The sequence below is a fragment of the Rhea pennata genome, chromosome 5, assembly GCF_028389875.1.
Source record: "Rhea pennata isolate bPtePen1 chromosome 5, bPtePen1.pri, whole genome shotgun sequence".
In the NCBI taxonomy this organism is placed as follows: Eukaryota; Metazoa; Chordata; class Aves; order Rheiformes; family Rheidae; genus Rhea; species Rhea pennata.
This window is the reverse complement of record NC_084667.1, coordinates 35,565,366-35,583,742: the sequence shown is the minus strand read 5'-3', so window position 1 is coordinate 35,583,742 and position 18,377 is coordinate 35,565,366. Positions and strand designations below refer to the sequence as shown.

Genomic DNA, 18,377 nt, shown 5'->3' with positions numbered 1-18,377 from the left:
AAGATTTACTTTGAGTACATCATCAGTAATACCCGAATACCACTGCAATGCCTTCTCCTAATTGGGTGCTACTGAAACATGACAAAACCCAGATCAAGCAGGGCTCATTTGACTGTTACAAAATTTTTGCATACAACTTACTGCAGAAGGCATGTTATTACAAATCTGCGCTTAAGTAATCTGCTAGTTGAAGCACAGGACAAAGAAACAAAATCTAATTTTGTGAGTGACATGAGAGAACTCACACCAAAAGACTTTTGAAATGGTCACTATTGGGTTAAAAGACAGCTTGCCCTTTTGTTATCTATTTTTATAGACTGTCTGCTGTACATATACTGAGGAGAGAGGCATGGTTTGTCAAAAGGATCTTTTATCCATCTGACCTGGCTCTGAAAGTTTTGCTTTGCTCCTCAGCATTGTAAGATATGTTCAGTGATGGCCAAAGGAATATTTACTCTATGAAAGCCTCAATTCAGACCAAACCAACATACGTGCATCCCTGTTGACTTTTTAAACAGGTAGGGATTCAATTGCTTTCAGTGAAATTACTAATAGGCCTAAGTCTAAGTGCATATGCATACATTTGCAGAATCTGGGCCTGGCCTATTATCTAAACGATGACCTACTGATAAACAACAGAATTTGTGTTCTCTAAATGGCAGCTATTCACAAACTCCTTCGGTAAGTCTCACATTGTCCCACCTTACTAGTGTTATCAGAATGTTTATCTTCAATGGTACGCTTGCTGGCTCCTTTCTCTCTCTCTTCTAAAATCAGTAATATGATTAAAGTGAAGCAAAGTTTGTAGGAAGAGGTAATATCATTTATTAGAGCAACTGATAGATATCTCCCTGGACCAACAGGGCTACAACAACACAACCACTAGAATTCAATTAGTCATTTTAACAGAATTGGAATAATGGCAGTTACCTCAGTCAAAGCATTTAGTATTTACTTTTTCCTATAGAGATCTGGCAGTGCCCCATAATCCTGCACTAACACATCTGTCTTTATTTGATTCCATGTCTGTTGAATAAGACTGTCAAAAAAAACTTGGTTTTCTCTTTGCATGATAAAATGGGTACCAGCATAAAGCAAACTAATTTTAATCTGCTGGCAGTAGGTTTTGAACAGACCAAATGACACTGCATGAGTTAGACGCCAGTTTTTTAAAAATCACATTTTCACACTTTCAGCACTCAGAATCATGTTCCTTCCATGACTTCTGAAGTGATTTGCCCTAGAAATGCAGCCTATAGCATCTGAAGATTTCCCTCCAGGTTCATCAGGAAGGGTCAGACTCCGTGGCTATCTAAAAAGCCTTGCTGTACTTGCCTGGGATCCTGCTGAAAGGAACTGCATTCACTAATTATGTACATATAGCCATGTAATCATAAGGTAAAACTGGAAACACCATCTAATATATATAAAGCCAGCAGTTGAGGAAGGGCAGTTCCCGCACTCTCAGATATGATTAATGAATCTTGCAGGGGCTTTGACAGAAATGTAATTTGCCAAACCCAGCACATTTTTCACTGCCAATTAATTAAACAGCCTTACTGAGAAGTGTCGAGTAAATTAAAGAGCTGCAAGCGTAGAACTTTACATTATCTAATTGTGCCACAAACTCAGCTACTGAAATAATTTACCAGGTTATCAAAAAGGCTATGCAGAAAGCGGCTTCTGAATGTGTTGTTCCTCGTGCTATTCCTTACTGTTCACTATTTCTCTCGTCTCAGCGTAACTCTTCATTTTCCTCCTGTGATCTACACAACTACTCAGTGAAAACTATGATACATAGTTCCCAGCTCTGGATGTCAATGGTCCAAAGTGTTACCATGCTCAGAGCTGGATGTTGAAAGTTGCCTCTCTCAAGGTTTAGAAGAAGAGAGATCTTTTTATTCATTCCTCATTATTCATAACTTCACAAGCACTATTCAAAGCCTGACTACAACTGGCCAGTCCAAGGAAGGAGAGCCAAAGCAACATTGCTGGATACAGAAAAGGGCATTATACAAACCAGAAGAGGTAACTTTTCAGCCAAAGGTTTTTAAAAAGAAGGCATAGCTTGAGCTCTTTCCACCTAGATCATCTCACATGCCCTTAGGATACAGGCCAGTGCCCTATGTTTTTAAGGGCACAGAGTGAAAGTTTAAAGTTTATGCCCATCCATGAAGTTTTATATGTTTTTCCTGTAAACAAGCACAACCTTCTGGAATAAATGATACTCTCTTCACAAAAGAGTGTTTGGGAACACATTTGTCAATAGGAGCCATGAAAAACAGGAAACGATTATAACTTTACATGTTACCATGTTTTTGTGGGAAACACACATGAGAAATGTCCCCAACAACTTATTCCCATCAAATGATTTCTGAAGTTCTTTTTTTTCTATTAATGTACAGCTCGTTCATTGCCTTGTCTGACTCAAGAGATAGGATAATAGGAAACAAGAGACTTTCTATTAATTAAATTATATTTCAATGAAAAAATTTTAAAGCTCAGAAGTTTTCTTTAAAATATTTTGCTTAAAAATCTTAGCTTAAAAATCTTAAACTTTAAGCTCTTGAATTCAACTCATTTTAGAATAAAACAAGTATCTATGTAATTTTAATTATCTTTTAGATACATCTAATTCCTTGTTCTGAAACAAACCAGGTGGTACAGGAATGCTGAAATAAGCCATAAGAAATTTTCATATGTCAAACAAAAAAAAAAAAAAAAAAAAGAGAAAGAGGAGAGAGAGAGAGGCTAGCAGGCTGAGGCAAAATCTGAACTTTGAGATTTTCTTATTGCTGGAAGTCTGGTAGGAAGCCATATATGCTATGATAAAATCAACATTTCACTGTTTCTGAGAGGGCTACACACTACTCCACTCTTCTTGAAAGAGCAAAGTTGGGATCTCTTATATGATATGAGATTATTTACATACCATAACAAGTATTGTGAGAATAAACACATCCAAGACTGTGGAGCATTCACATGCTACAACAAAATTCCCCCAAAGCTATGATAAGTGCGCCACTAACCAACCGTTGTGTTTAAATTTAAAAAAGTGGTGATTGCACCCTCATATCTGGTCATCAAAGCCCTCAAAACCAAAACTCTCACAATGAGTCTCACTTCTGTCTCAGCCTACAGCTACAGGAAACTCAGTGGTTTTAGCCACCAAGAATTAATTCAATTCATTACTTCAGTCAGCTCTAACTGCCTTGAACTTTTTGTTTCAGATGTTAACCTCAGCCAAAACCAGAGCATTACCTCGTTTCAAACTCAATGTATCAGTTCACATTCACCCAAAAGTGACGAATTGTAGTTTCAGGTTCTGTAAGAAATATTTGACTTAATTCTCAATAAAAAGAGGTTACCACAAAAATCTCCTGTATCCATGTTTGACAGACTGTATCCCAATCATGTACAAATTATTATTGTGTATAAAATCACGGCTGTGATTTAAAAACTAGACTGAGTTCACAACAATCAACAGATTTTAGGACACACTGATGTTTTAGAAGTCTTTGTGAAATTTTTGCAGTTTCCCAAACACAAAAATTGTGCAGATTTTTTTCTAGACTTAAATCATTTGATATAATGTGCTTTAAATGAAGGATTCAACACAATTTACAATCCCTATCTAGATGATTTTGCTTAAAGCACAGTAATAAAATATTTTTTTTCAAAAATAGTACAGCTTTGATTAATTACAGTAACAACTGTTGTCACCAGTCTGTCTCTGGAATAACTCTCTTAATCCCAGGTGTCTGGCTGTTTGGACTATTTTAAATATAGTAAGTAAATATACACTGCATAGTGCTAATATTTAGGCAGCTGCTTGAATTAGTACCTGTATTAACCTTTTTTTTTTTTTTTTTGTGGCAGTTGAGTCTTGATTCTAGGTCCCAGCTGAGCTGCAGTTTTTCAATGCAGTAATGTTTTCAACGACACAGGTAAAAACTGCAACATCACATTTGTTTGTTATTTGTTTCTGAGCTAATTGTTCAGTTTTTTATTACAGCAAGAATTTTGCCTCAGTAACAATCACACAAGTGAGCTCCAGCATAGCACAAAATTGGAGAGCCATGTCTTCCAGCACTGATGACTACTGGCACTGTATGGACAGATCTGAAACAGAGAAACTGCCACAAACTTCAGGCTTTAGTAAGGCTGTATGTCAGCATATGTACAGGACACTGTGCTGAGAGCTCTACAAAATAAGGATATAACGCCAGCTTTGGAAGTGAAGGGACTAAAGAACTGTTTCAGACAAATAGTGTGATGAGATGTACAAGTGTATTAAAATACAAAACTCTTTTCCAGCAAGACTACTGCATGTTGAAGACAAAAATCTATTTAGATTCTACATGTCTTCATGATGAACTTGACATTTTAAGTAGGTTTTTCCCGACGTAAACTTGGGGAATATACATTTTCAGACAATCATACACCACGTGGGTTTTTTTTTTTTTTTTTTTTTTGTTTTGTTTTTTTGCCTTAAGTTTCATGATATGCACATGTTAATCTATCTCAACTCTTTGCCTTCAATAGTCCTTCCTACATATAAACCCTTGAAGTAAACTGAGTTGAATTTTCAAAGCACACTGGGAATAGTCCAGATAGTCTTCCCTCTATAACCCTTATCACATAGCAGTCGAGAGCTATTCTCCCAGTACATCACTGTATTTCTGTTCTAAACATTCCAAAGACAGAAATCCTAGAAGCTAGATACACAAACAGTTCTCTACTTACATTACTGCTCTATTTACTATTCTTCAGTTTCTACTCAGGCTCACCTCCCTCAGACTCCTTTTAGTTCTTCTCTTTTTAGGGATTTACTTTATTATTTCTTTGACCAAAGTCCAGAATGCTGAGAGCATGAATAAAAACATCCTTTCTGATTCTGTAGGCTTTCTCCCAGAAACTTTATGTGCTCAGAGGCAATAAGACATACACAATATAGGTTTTATTTACTTACAGGAAACAGGCAACTACAGGAGTAATGCACAGGAGGAAGATTCTGATTGCTTTTCTAGGATCAGATCCTTTTCTAGGATTCTGATTGCTTTTGTGGATGTGATTATGAAATTAAAGTATCTTGAATAACTCGAAGCATCAATTACTACTTGTGGAGCACAGGTTACATAGAACAAGATTCATTCATGTACAGTCCTCAGTCACATATTGAGTTAACTTCTTCACTACCTTGTATATTAAAAGCCTGACTAATTCATTCATGTTAAGTTCCTAGAGCTATGTAGTTCAACACACAATGAGGCAACAGTACTTTTTCAAAAGTCATTAAAGTACGAGCAAGTAAAATAGTGACTATTCTAAACTGGCATTTTAACGAACTGATTTTGTATTTATTGCAAATATAGCTAACTAGATTCACCTAAAAGAGTAGGAACTAATCACCTTAACAACTACATTTTTATTGCAATTACAGCACAAACAAATCTGCTTATCAAGATAATGAAAAAATAGTAATGGCTCACAAAGAGAGCTTTTCCAAGTATCATAGAATCGGTAAGGTTGGAAGGGACCTCTGGAGATCATCTAGTCCATCAGCCCTGCTCAGCAGGGTCACCTAGAGCATGGTAGACAGGGTTGCATCCAGGCGGGCCTCAAAGATCTCCAGAGAAGGAGACTCCACAACCTCTCTGGGCAACCTGTGCCAGGGCTCTGTCACTCTCACTGTGAAGAAATTCCCCCTCACGCTCAGGCGGAACTTCCTGTGCTTCAATATCTGCCCACTGCCTCTTGTCCTGGCACACGGGGCAACTGAAAAGAGTTTGTCCCCGTCTCCTTGACACCCTCCCTTCAGGTACCCGCACACATTGATAAGATCCCCCTAAGTCTTCTCTTCCCCAGGCTAAACAGGCCCAGCTCTCGCAGCCGTTCCTCATAGGCAGGTGCTCCAGCCCTCTGAGCATCTTCGTAGCCCTACGCTGGACTCTCTCCAGTAGCTCCATGTTCCTCTTGTAGTGGGGAGCCCAGAACTGGACACAGGAGTCGAGAGGAGGCCTCCCCAAGGCTGAGTAGAGGGGCAGGATCACCTCCCTCGACCTGCTGGCAACACTCTTCCTAATGCACCCCAGGATACCATTGGCCTTCAGACAGGAGAAAATAGGAATTGTTCTTTTTTTAAAAAATGAGGAAAATATTTCTGCTTAAAATATGAGATTTTCTACATCTTTAGAATTGAGAGCTCAATTGCTACTTCACTAATCTAGTAACCAGGAGAGTATTTCCATATTACAATCCAAAAACTTAGTCAAGACAAATGGTTAAAACCCAGTATAGCATCATTCACATTAAAATTACACTAACTATAAGGAAAGCCTAATATTCAGGTATCTTAAAATTCAAGAAAAATGTTAGACTGCTCTCTGCTTGCATTGCCTCCTATTAATGTCCTACTGACTCGCTTGCTTGCTTTATATATAACCATCTGCATCAACACCGATGTTCTTGATTTACTACTGAATTTGCAAGGCTGAAGAGCATTGGATAAATTATCAAAATTTGTAACATCTTCAGTAATTAAGCTCTGCAATTATTGCAGAAAGTATACCACCCTCTTTTAGCTCACTTCCCAAATAAATGTTTCGTTAGAAATGACATCTCTTGCTGTTCTCTTTTAAGTGGTCTTCTATACATTCTAATGGCTGCAAAATCTAATTGAAATACAGAGAGTTTTTTATTTTGAATTACCTGATCTGAATTGTTTGGGGCTCAGCTTCACCTGTTTGAATGAGGTAAAAATGCTGCACTAAAAATACAGTATGAGTTGCACTGCTGTTTTAACGCACTAGGTGGCATAAGGATATTCACGTTAGAGCAAATTAAATACTTCAACATTACCCTAGTATTTAATTGGACAAGAGAAGCAGCCCTTTCTGCCGGACAAGAGGTCCTACAATAATTTCTGCAATAACAGGAATGCTAATATTGTTAACTCTCTTTTTTGTTCTTTGCAAGATTACTTCAAATTAAAAAAAAATCAGGCTTATTTAAAGAAGACAGTATCAGAAAGTGGTGTAGTGTCCAGATCAAAATCCTGGTCATCTGATCCAATGCACTTTCCATTGATTCCATAATGTCAGAAAATCTCTTTGCTTCTAAATAGATGTACAAGAAATGGTGAGAAGAGGGTATGAAGGGTAGTAAAAACTTCTTGTTTACTATCCCCCAATAATAGCTCCAGAAGACAATCACAGCAACTATTGCTTTCACTAAACTAACCTCAATCCATCAGCTATATAGACTGGCAAACCTGACTGAAAGATATTTACAGGATGACACAGTACAGCACTGTAATGGCCTGTTTTGTTCAACTTCTGCTAGTATATGAAAGAACATTAACCTCCTAGAAGGTAAAATTTCTTTGCTTCTTTTGATATATGAGATATTCCTTCCTCCTTCCCCTACCTCTCCTCCTCCAAAAAAAAACCCCCACAATGTAATGGAACCACATAACATATAGATCCTCAATAACACAATTTTAGGCAAAGTAGTTGCCAGTGATATCCAAATACTCCTACAAATCTTTGTCTGTTCTGCCACCAGGTGAGTAGGATTAACTTCCAATCTCTTGTATTCCAGACGTAGGTTTCTCCAAGATACAGATTTAAGAATTTAAGGTCTAGGTAAAAATGAACTACTGAGTGCAGTAGTAATGATTTCAGCTAAAAATCCTTTAAAACCTATGCCAACTCTGATTTTGACAAAATTTACCCCAAGTAACTTCTCTTGTGACCAACATTAAAGCAGATTAGAGACATATGAGTTTGAGAGTTACCTCTTTTTCTAGGACTCTTGTTTCATCAGCTTTGATATGGGCCATACTAAATATATGTTGACACTGCCAGGAATTGGACCAGGTAAGTTTAATTAATCTTTCCTATCTCTAACTCTATTAATTTCACTATTATTACGGACATAATGAAAGATCCTTTTAGACTGATTCTGGTGTCAGTCTAAACTAGCATCATGTCAAAAATCATCTTCATTTACTGTAAGCTCAGAGACTTACTTTTTGCTGCAGATGTTCTGTCACGGTTTGCTTCAGTTCTGGGCAGTAAATTACAAGGTATGTCAATGTAAAGTGGCAGTGAACTCATTTATCATTAACTTGAAGGGGCCATTATTCAGCGGTGAAAGATGACTGTTTTATGAAATTCAAAGGATGAGATCATGATTTAGTGACCAGGAGAAGTGTTCATTTTCTGAAACACAGCAGTATATAGCAAGAGATAGGAATAAAGCCTAAGCAGTTGATACAATTTTATCAGGATAATGTTTCGATGTTATTCATCCCAGTTAAAACTGGCTTTTATGAGACTTGTTGCTGATGAGCAGATGCATTTTGCTATTGGTTAGCTACTGTATCTGTTCCAGTTCTTTTTGTGCAATTACAATTCCAACAAGTCACTTCAGTATCACAAGCAGGTGCCCTGTTTGAGTGTCAGGAAAAGGATCTAGACAGGTACAAAGCTTTCTGTGGTTTGGACACTTCAAATATTGGAGTTTCTAAACAAAGACTTTAAAGACTTCAGAGATTATTTCACTAGCTTCCTGATGCAGCCACTGACATATTTACCCACTTTATGAAAACTATCCTCATTTAGAGTTTTTTTTTTTTTTTTTTTTCAAACAACTGAATAGGATTACGTTATTGCTGCAACTAATTCTGTGAAGACTGAAGATCTGTTCAGTTCGAAAAACATATTATGGAGTGTTGTACAAATGTCACTAATCTACCAAATCTGAGAAAAGATTAAAGACAGGACTCCAGTGTTTTACAATGCAGCCAGTATAGAATGCTGAAGTGCCTACCTTCTCCAGCTGGTGCATCCCTTCCTCTACACAGCAAATGGATGCCAATGTTCTCAGCGTCTGTGGGTAGAGGCACCTGAAACAATCCTGTCGGCAGATTTTAAAGAGAGCAACTACACCTCCTTCCTGCAGGAGAAGAACAAAATCAAGAAAGCGGCACTGTGTTTCCCATGTATTTGGTTTGGATTTTGGGGTGAGGGGAGAAGAAACACTCCCCGAGTAATTTAACCCAATTAGTTATCATCACAACGCCAACAAAGAAATGTTAAGCACATGCAGAGAAGTCAAGTTGATTAATGCTTATAAACTAAGTGATGAAAAGTAATATAACCTCAGTGGGAGGTGTGCTTTAACTATTGATTTTACCATTCACAAGCACAACTTAAACTAAACTTGACATTCATGTGAAAATTACAAAGAATTATCAATGGGCTGCAGTTGGCGTGACAGTTCAACCATGACCTATTAGTTTAACATAGATTTCTGTTAGTAAGTATTTCCCATTTCTTTACATTTCTGAGCTCCATAAGGTATTTGCCTAATGCTAAAATATGAAGGAGAAATCATATGGTTGAAGAGCAGTGGAAAATAATGTGGAAATAGGTGTTAAAATTCTATACAGATAAAATCCATAGCATCTTTGTTCTCAAGCACATGAAATTTGCATTGCTACACATTTTTTATAGATGTTCCAATTAATGACGTAAAGATTTGAGTATACACGCATCCAGACAATAACTAACCTTAATCATTTCTAACATAGTTTGTGAACATATTAACTATTTGCAAAGTTCACATAATAAATAGAAAGATATAAATAAATACAGAAAATAATAGATACACTTCTGGTTTTTATTGGCATGTTTTACATTTCAAAATGCTATGGCACCAGGTAGAATCCAGATGCCTTATATTGTATGAAAGCAGACACAGAATAAAGAAGGAAGTATTTAAAGTATTAATTACAGATGAAGAGCTTAGATTACAAAAATTCAGATTACAGTTATGAATTGAAAATAACAGGAATCAGAGACCAAGAGATAATCAAGAGTAATATATACCCTTAGATCTTCTTAAGCCTGCCTAAGAAATAATTTTCTTCTCCTCAACTATTTGCGTTACCTGAAAACCTTCAGCTCAACAGGCTGTTCTGACACAGTACTGTTAAGTGAATGTGATTCAGACTTTACTCATTTTCAGAATCCTTTTATATTTTTGTATTAGTTCTACTGAAATATAATACTGCAAGTAAAATTCTCTCTTTGGTGCAAGTTTAGCAAAGATAGATACCAGTTTAAAAGAAGATACTCTTTTAAAAAAAGACCAGAATTGGACAAAAAGAACACCTCAATATTTTCACGATATAAGTTCTGTATTATGTCTTCACATATATATGTGTTTTTTCTATGAGATTAATGGAAACAGTAAGTTTACAGATAAGAATAAAATTTGGTTCTGGAATTTTAAGAAGTGCAAGATTATTTTATATATAGTATTGCTATATATAGCCTACTACAGAAAGACATATCTGAGTCTTTAAAACAAATGAAGGTGGAACAGTAATAAAAATATGTATCAGTCATGGTTTTCTTCCACAAAAGGATATTAATATTTCACCCAATTAGTAATTAAATCATCTACAGAAAACACAGAATTAACTAGTATAGTAGAGTTATCCCCAAACATAACATAATTGCTTTTGGCTTTTTCTATTGTCAGTTGAAAGTCTCTATAATTTAGCAGAATCAGAGATGATCTGATTCTCTACTTTGATCATAATGAGTACAAGTTTATGGATGACACCACTAAATCTCCAGTGATGCTGGTACATTTTCTGCAAGCTTTCTATATGACAAATAGATGCCCTGCTTTTGCCTCTGATGGACAGGGAGTGATTTATTACTGTGTTTTTCAGGAGGAGATCCAAACTGTTTATTTTGTGCCCTATGTGCCATTACCAAGCTGTAAAAGGTTGATCACAAGTAATGAATCTAGAGAGCTATAGTAAAATACGGGATATGCAACAAATATCGAGCCTGATTTTGCAGCATGTCAAAAGCACTCAACTGCCCTGAGCTTTTCTGGGATTTCACAGTATTCCCTAGAATTTACTCACTTTTTCCAAATTTGTCCCCTGTACCTTTATCAATAATGACAGAATTATTCCATCTGACAGGGATAAACACGAGTGAGTTGGTTAAATGGGTCAATAGTACTATTCAGACAAAGGAACATTGAGCTTTGCTTACTTTGGAGATTAATTAAAAGAACATCTTTCCAAAATCTCCCAATATGTCTAAGCATACTTTTGTTTATCCCTTGCAGACTTTTGGTCCAAAACTGGAAATGCCAAAATAACACATGAAGAATTGTTCTTGCTGTAATTCAAGTTGCAGCAAATTCTCTTCAAGTCTCCCCTCAGGATGGAGAAGAACATTTCTAATTAGCCCAAAAGATATCCAAAGAAGTCTTCATAGTAAATATTTACTAGAAAGGCAACTGAGGTACGAGGAAGTTAAGGGAAAGATATATTATACGCTTTTCTGAGAGCAGCTTATCTGCTACACATCCATATGGGACTCAAACTTCTGTCAAGCATTCAGGCTCAGCTCCTCCAAAGACAGACGTGATGAGCAAGTACAACACACCTGCTTCAGCTATCTTCATTTTTCCTTCTCTCTCTTTTTAGGACCTTATTATTATAGCATCTAGTCCAATACAGTTAATATTACACTCTAACTGATCATCAGTTAAATGGATTTCTTAATATCAAAGACTTTTTTTCTGTATTGTTCTGCCTCCCCACATTTATTTTTACTCTGGAATTGACTTTTGTTGATTTTTCTGGTTATTACAAAGTTGAATCGATGTAGAACCAGCCTACTTCAAGTAATACCAATTTTCTACAGGTGCTCCACTCTACTCAGAGTTTATAACTTCTGCGGTTTGAGGTCTCCTAAGGATCTCAAAACATGAAGATAGTTTTAGTAACCAAGACTATGATTTGTAGGGTTAACATGAAAGATCTCAGGATCAAAATCCAATAGAAATAATATAATCGAAGAGACTTTTGTGAATGCATCCCTGCAGTGGATGAAACCCCAGACAACAACAGCGTAAGTCAGTCACACTGTCAGTGCTCGTTAAGCATATGTCATAAAACGTGACAGAGGTGTATTTTATCAACACTTGGTTCCAAACATGGGAAACTGATCTGCAGGCAGAAATTGCAGCAAAACTTCGTATGTTTTTCTCTGGTTGTTGGAATAAATGCTCCACCTGACTCTTGCTTACTCATTTTCACTTTTGCTTTTAAAAAAAGGCCCAAACCTGTGGAGACTGCACCATGCTGTTGTCAGTTGTCTGCAGATGAGCACTACATATTATGGTCCAAAACTCATAGCACAATATTGTTTTTTTGCTTAGCACAGAGTTTAAGGATTTCTTTTAGGATTTCTCCCTTCCTTATTTCTTACCTTGTCTGTGCTGCTACTCATTTGTGTTAGAGATCTTAATCTTTATAGTTGTGATAGTGAGAACAACTAGTCGGCTGCAAGGATGAATCAGCAACATGACACTTTCCCAGCAGATTATGAAGTTACATGCTAAAACAACACTTGTATTTTAATTTTCAGTGCTAAGCTCAAAATAGTTTCTAGTGAGTTGAAGGGTGCCTCCAACTGGAATAGAATTACAGACTTTTTTTCAGCAAGGGTTTTAGCATTTCAAAGCCTTTTTAAATTTTTGTATCATGGGGGAGGGGGAAGGGGAAGAGAGGCAGAAATTCTTATCAAAATGTAATGCAAGAAATCAGTTCCAGCTAGCCTTATATTATCATGGTCCCTGATTTGCATGTCCAAGATGTGTTATTTATAGTTTGAGACAGAAAGGAAAAACTAAAAGAGAGTCCCACAAAATCCCACATTCTTAAGGAAAGTAAGACTTCAAGTTTGCATGACAAATTTGTTGAGTTATCCTCTCACTTCTCTGACTAGTTTTTACAAGCAATAATAAGAATACTCTCAAGGAAACTTCAGCATCTGTGGGAGATTTTCAGAACTTTGCAAAAATTGAATCCATTCTCACCCTCTTAGTAAGCACACTAAGCTCCAAATTTTTATCACCTTGCACTTTTTCACTGCCATAAGTAACTACTTAAGTAATTGATTTCAAAATTCTGATCTGTTACAATTTCTCTGCCACATTGCTCACTGATGCAAGTAACAGAGGCAATACAGAAGGTGAAGGATTATGATGAGTCAGGACAAAAGCACTTCAGTGCACAGAGGAAACAGACATGTAGTCAGATGATGGAAACATCACCATAATTTGGCAAAGACCACTTCGGGTTCTTTTTGTAAGGGGATCCATTTCATCACCTGGAAACCACTTAGTGCATCCTGTGACACATCAACACAGTATTAGCAATAAATTAAGGGATTTACATAATTTAAACAATTGTGAAACTCTCAAAATGATGAAAGCAGAAGACCAATTTTCCTCAAATTGTTAGCTCTGCATTTCCTTAATATTCAACATTATAACACTGTTTTTGGATACCACTGAGTGGAGCTCAAATACCAATTTATAAAAACTTAAACCTCTCAAGCTGTTGCCAGGATCCACTACACATTTCTGAGTTGACCTCATTCACAGTCTTGGGAACAAAGCAGTACTTTTTATGGTGCAAATATCCATCTAAATACAGATTAGCAAAAAATAATCATTAGATGGTGCTACTTAACCTCATCTTTGAGCAGAGCACAGGATTGGAGCATCACAGAACAGAAGCTTAAGAAACAAGAGGAATAAGGTTATCCCATCCTTGACCTCACACAATGCCGTACCATTCTCACTTTTTCAAGATTCAAGTATCCTCAGTGGTGCCAACTCTGAAGGCGTTACTAATATCACGGGTCTTGGCAGAGCAATTGGTTTACACTCACCCTTAGCATCAAATACTCAGTGAATGAGAATACACTCTGTCAGAAGTAACTTATACTGCAATGATACCCCTCTTCACCTAGGGACCGATCCTGACTTCTTGCAATCAGTAAGAACTATGCTTCAGATGACACAAGATTAGGATCACAATGAATAAAGACATTATCATAATGTTGACTGGGTGAGTGCTCTATTACGGTACATCACAGTATAATGTCATAAAATAAACACATTTGTCTTTGGACAATCTGCTGGGTTTGGGATCTGCCCAGCAACTGAAATTTGTTTTACTTCATGACAAAACCACATCCAGCAGCAAAAAAATACTCAGATACTTATTTCGGTCTGAATAACATTTTGAACTTCTGAGGTACATCATAACGTTATCTCAGTATTCTGAACCAGTTTGACCTAAAAAAAAAATCTAATAAAGATAATCAGTTTACACTTATTCCCATAATTCTTTCTGAAGAGTCTTTATAGGGAAACAGTAAAAGACTGCCAGAGACAGACATCCCTTTATTAGTGATGTATTTCAGGACTAAACTCAGAGCTCAGCTATAAGCCAAGGAATTACATCCAAATCTTTTGCTTCATGTCTTTTCATCACCATCACCACTCACCTATTTCTGTTATGTGCAAAACAATAGCCTGAACAAGGAATTGAGATATTAATAGAAATAATTTTTGCACTATAAAGCATAGGGCTACTACAAAGTTACTACTGGCTCACTGTTTTTCCAATTCATCATGTGTTCCCTCAACATAGAGGTTTTAAGTTCAGATTCAACGGATTAAATACATTTTGGGAGGAATGTGCTGTATATGTTAGCAGACTTCACAAACTGACATCAGAATATCTTAATCTGGAATGAGACTTGATTTTAAGCTTAGCAATTGATCATGTCTGAAAGACTAAGACATCTATAAATCACAAGGACATGGAAGCTTCCTGATCCTCTGCTTGCCCATGCAACTTTAGTCTAAATCTCTCATCTAAAAGATACTGAATTATCAATATTAAGTGGGCCTGCTGAACCTATTCAGAGGTTCTTCCCACTTTACTTGTTTTGGTGACTGAATAAATGATGCCACCTAGGTTGTATAAGCACAAGATAAAGCAATTCATCTCCAGTGAGAAGGAATTTTGGAGAGCACAGGAGGAGCAGAGGTGGGTAAAATAAAATAACAGCCTTCCAGTGCCTAAGAGGAGGTTGTCAATAAGACAGAGCCAGGCCCTTTTCAGTAGCACCCAGCACACGGACAAGAAAAAACAGACATAAATTTAAATAAGAGAGGTTCTAACTGGATATAGAGGGAGAAAAAAAAAATTAAATTCACCATCAGGACCAGGACATTGGACTAGATGAATCCTGAGGTCCCTTCAAACCTGAATTATTCTATGAAATATCTGTATCACGAAGAATCATTAACTCAGAGGAGCTCTATTGTCTGTTCTCTATCTCCTCACTGTTACATGCTCCATTTATTTTAAAACCGCAGAAGAAAGAACAGTCTCTTAAAGTAACTAGTTTTTCTTTGACTTAGATTATCTATCTCCTGCAATACAGAATTTTATCTCATACTGTACATTTAAAAGCTCACAACCGCTACTGTGCTAAGTAAAACAATTAATTCACTAGTATCATTAGTTTTACTTTGAATTAATCCAAATACACCCTTACCTTAGCTATGATGCGGCACAGATGAGCACCTTCCTGGGTAAGGCTGAATAAACTACTAATAGCCGACTCAGTGATGTACACATTGTCTGACAATTCTATTTGTCTCAGCAGGTTCTGTGTGACATAAGATAACAAACATCACTTACTTCCACTGAGAAACATTACCATGTTGTATTTAAAGTTGAGATGGAGTGGAAAATCTGGTCTATTAAGTCAATGTTATGTTACTTCTCACTCAGAGAAAGAAAAGGGGGAAAAAAACATGATATAGGCAGGAGATTCTGATAAAACTTTATCACATTTACTTATATTTGAATAATGTAACCAAAAATGGATAGTGCTCTTTAAAATAAATATGAATGGAGTAAGAAAACAGGTACGAGTTTGAAAGTATTCATAAAGAGCTCTGCAGTTATTTAGTATATTATTATTTATTTTGGCTTAGAATGAAACTAAAATTTTCAGAAATTCTTAGTGCAGAGGCTGTATCACAAGGTGATACAAAATTTCCACCTTGTTATTGCTATAACACTATTTTTAAGGCTCTGGGTCATCACTATTCTCAATCTACACAGAAAATTTCATTAACCAATACAGGTAATTCTCTTAGAAAAATATAATTAACTCTCCAATATATGAAATAGATTAAACACTTCTCTTTCTGAATAGTTTTAAACAGCTTTTGCATGTGTGCCACTGCAGCTGCACAGATTAACAAAGCTGTTTGTTAGAAGTTTATTGAATTTTACTCTCTCTGTAAGTGCACAAAAGAATGAGTTACACTCCACAGAATGATGAAGGTAAACATTTTCAATTTCAGTACAACTTTGTAAGAAGTGCAAATAAATAGGGCACACTTTACACTGTTACTGATACAAAATTCAGTTATTTTCTCTTTAAAAAGCTGTGCTCTCATTTCTCCCACTTTTAGCATTTCTCCATAGAAAAATATTCTGAAAAAGGCAAAACTTATTGGTTTATATTTTGAAATTAATCCAGTCCTGAACAAAATCTTGATACATTAATTGGAAAAGAAATTCTAGCATAAGCAATTGAAACTGAGAGTCCTAACCTCTAACACTGAAACACAGACTGCTTTAGACTAGCAGACAGCCAGTTGTGCAGCAGAAGTCAGCACATGACTGAAAAGCTCAGAAAACTGCTCCTAAAACTGTTTCTATTAATGATCTCGCCTTTAAGTCTTCAGCCATGCAAATACACACAGTGTGGTACAAAGTAATTAATTCTGCTTCCTTAAAAGAAAAAGAGAGTAGAATTTAATATATATCAATAATGTCGAAGTCTCCAAGACAGAACTATTAACAATGAAGAATTATTACCTTTATTTAACCTTTTTAGGTTAAAAAGACTAGGCTTCAGAACAATCACAACCTACTCACTGAATTTGTCATTTCGAACCCTTTAGTGACGTGCAACTGTTTACATACTTGGACTCATACATGGCATTTCATGTAGCTGTCATAAAACCTAACCAAAGTGCATCGGCAAAAAGCTTGTTAGTTTGATTGTAACTCTTGAGAATATATTCTGGGGATTCTCACTTCCTGGCAGTAATCTCTTAAACCTATGAAGGATAATTCTGAAAGAGAGACACAACAATAGGGCTTGCCATCTTAAAGCACCAGGGTGCATTAGAATTTCAGCAATACTATGCAGTAATCTTGTTTTACAAAGTAGTAAATTTCTTCTACACTTCTACACATCTCTACACACTTCTACATTACTTCATTTTTTTCATGCAGCTACAGCATAAAACACTCTTGGTTGGTTATTGGTTTTGTTGATCTTTTTTGTTTGCCATGCAAGGAGTTATTTTCTCTTTTGATGCAAAAAGAATGCTGATACTCATGTACAGCTTGCATACAATGCTACATTTTATCTACTTCTTAGAGTCTATGACAGGCACTAGTTAAAAAACTAAGTGCACTGCAATAATATACGTTATAGATACATGGTATAAAAGATTTTGTTCTTAATGAGAATCATGAGAATAGGAAGGGCTTTTTTCCAGATTTCTAAAGAAAAGCATTGTCTGCATAGGGTGAGAGTAAATGGGTCCAAAGGTTTTGTTAATAAGACAGTGTCCAGAGATGAGCTTTCTTAAAGTGAAAGAGGCCTAACAGGAAAAGTGATTAACACAGTGAGCGGCAAGATCATTTTGCTGAGAATACTGGAATCAGATCAACAAGTGTTAAAGATGAAGAAAGCTTGTGTTCTGGAAAAACTAGGTTAATACATATGGAATAACAGTAAAGCCATGATCAAACCCAAAGTTTTTGGAGAATCTGAGACTATGCTGTCTCAGAAAACAAGCACCTGCATCTCTTTGCAGGGTATTTGAATCACTGATCATAGGTTTGTTGAAAATCGAGAGCTGTAATTATACACTCCTACCTGAGTGGATATTTTCCTTCAGGATTACATACTTTTAAACTACTACTACTTTTTTAAAAAAGAAAAAAAACTGACCTGTGCCTCACATGTTAAAACCAGCTCTATCAACTGGCCAAAATACTGAGCAACAATAGTGAGTGTTTTATTAATACAAGATTTCATGGATTTCAGTATCTGTTCATCCTCAGTTTGTATGCACCTAGAAAGAAGGAGAAAGGGAAAAGCTGAAGGATAAAAAGATGCAACAGGCAACAATTTTTTTTATCAAGTTGATTGTCACAGTGAGCTCTTGATATTGCATCAGTATGTTAATAATGGGAATATAAAGGAGATTCAATTATTCACACCAGGACACTGTCTTTGTGTCATTAATATCACAGCAGATATTATCAGTCATTAATATCACAGCAGATTTTATCAAAGTATTGTCTAAACATAGTAGGTATAATAGCAAACGGTAACTGTGGACATTAATTATAATCTCCGGATAACACTTTA

The 18,377-nt window shown here is 36.2% G+C and overlaps 1 protein-coding gene across 3 annotated transcripts in view; it reads right to left on the bottom strand.

The window, feature by feature from the left end:
* Positions 1-18,377, bottom strand: part of INSC (INSC spindle orientation adaptor protein) — a 143,399-nt gene that overhangs the window by 46,826 nt on the left and 78,196 nt on the right. For all 3 annotated transcript variants that reach the window (XM_062576849.1, XM_062576850.1, XM_062576847.1), the window contains exons 5-7: positions 17,955-18,078; positions 15,465-15,578; positions 8,836-8,961 (exon numbers count right to left, since the gene is read on the bottom strand). In XM_062576849.1, the coding sequence (XP_062432833.1) occupies positions 8,836-8,961; positions 15,465-15,578; positions 17,955-18,078 (364 nt within the window). The remainder of the gene's footprint in view (positions 1-8,835; positions 8,962-15,464; positions 15,579-17,954; positions 18,079-18,377) is intronic.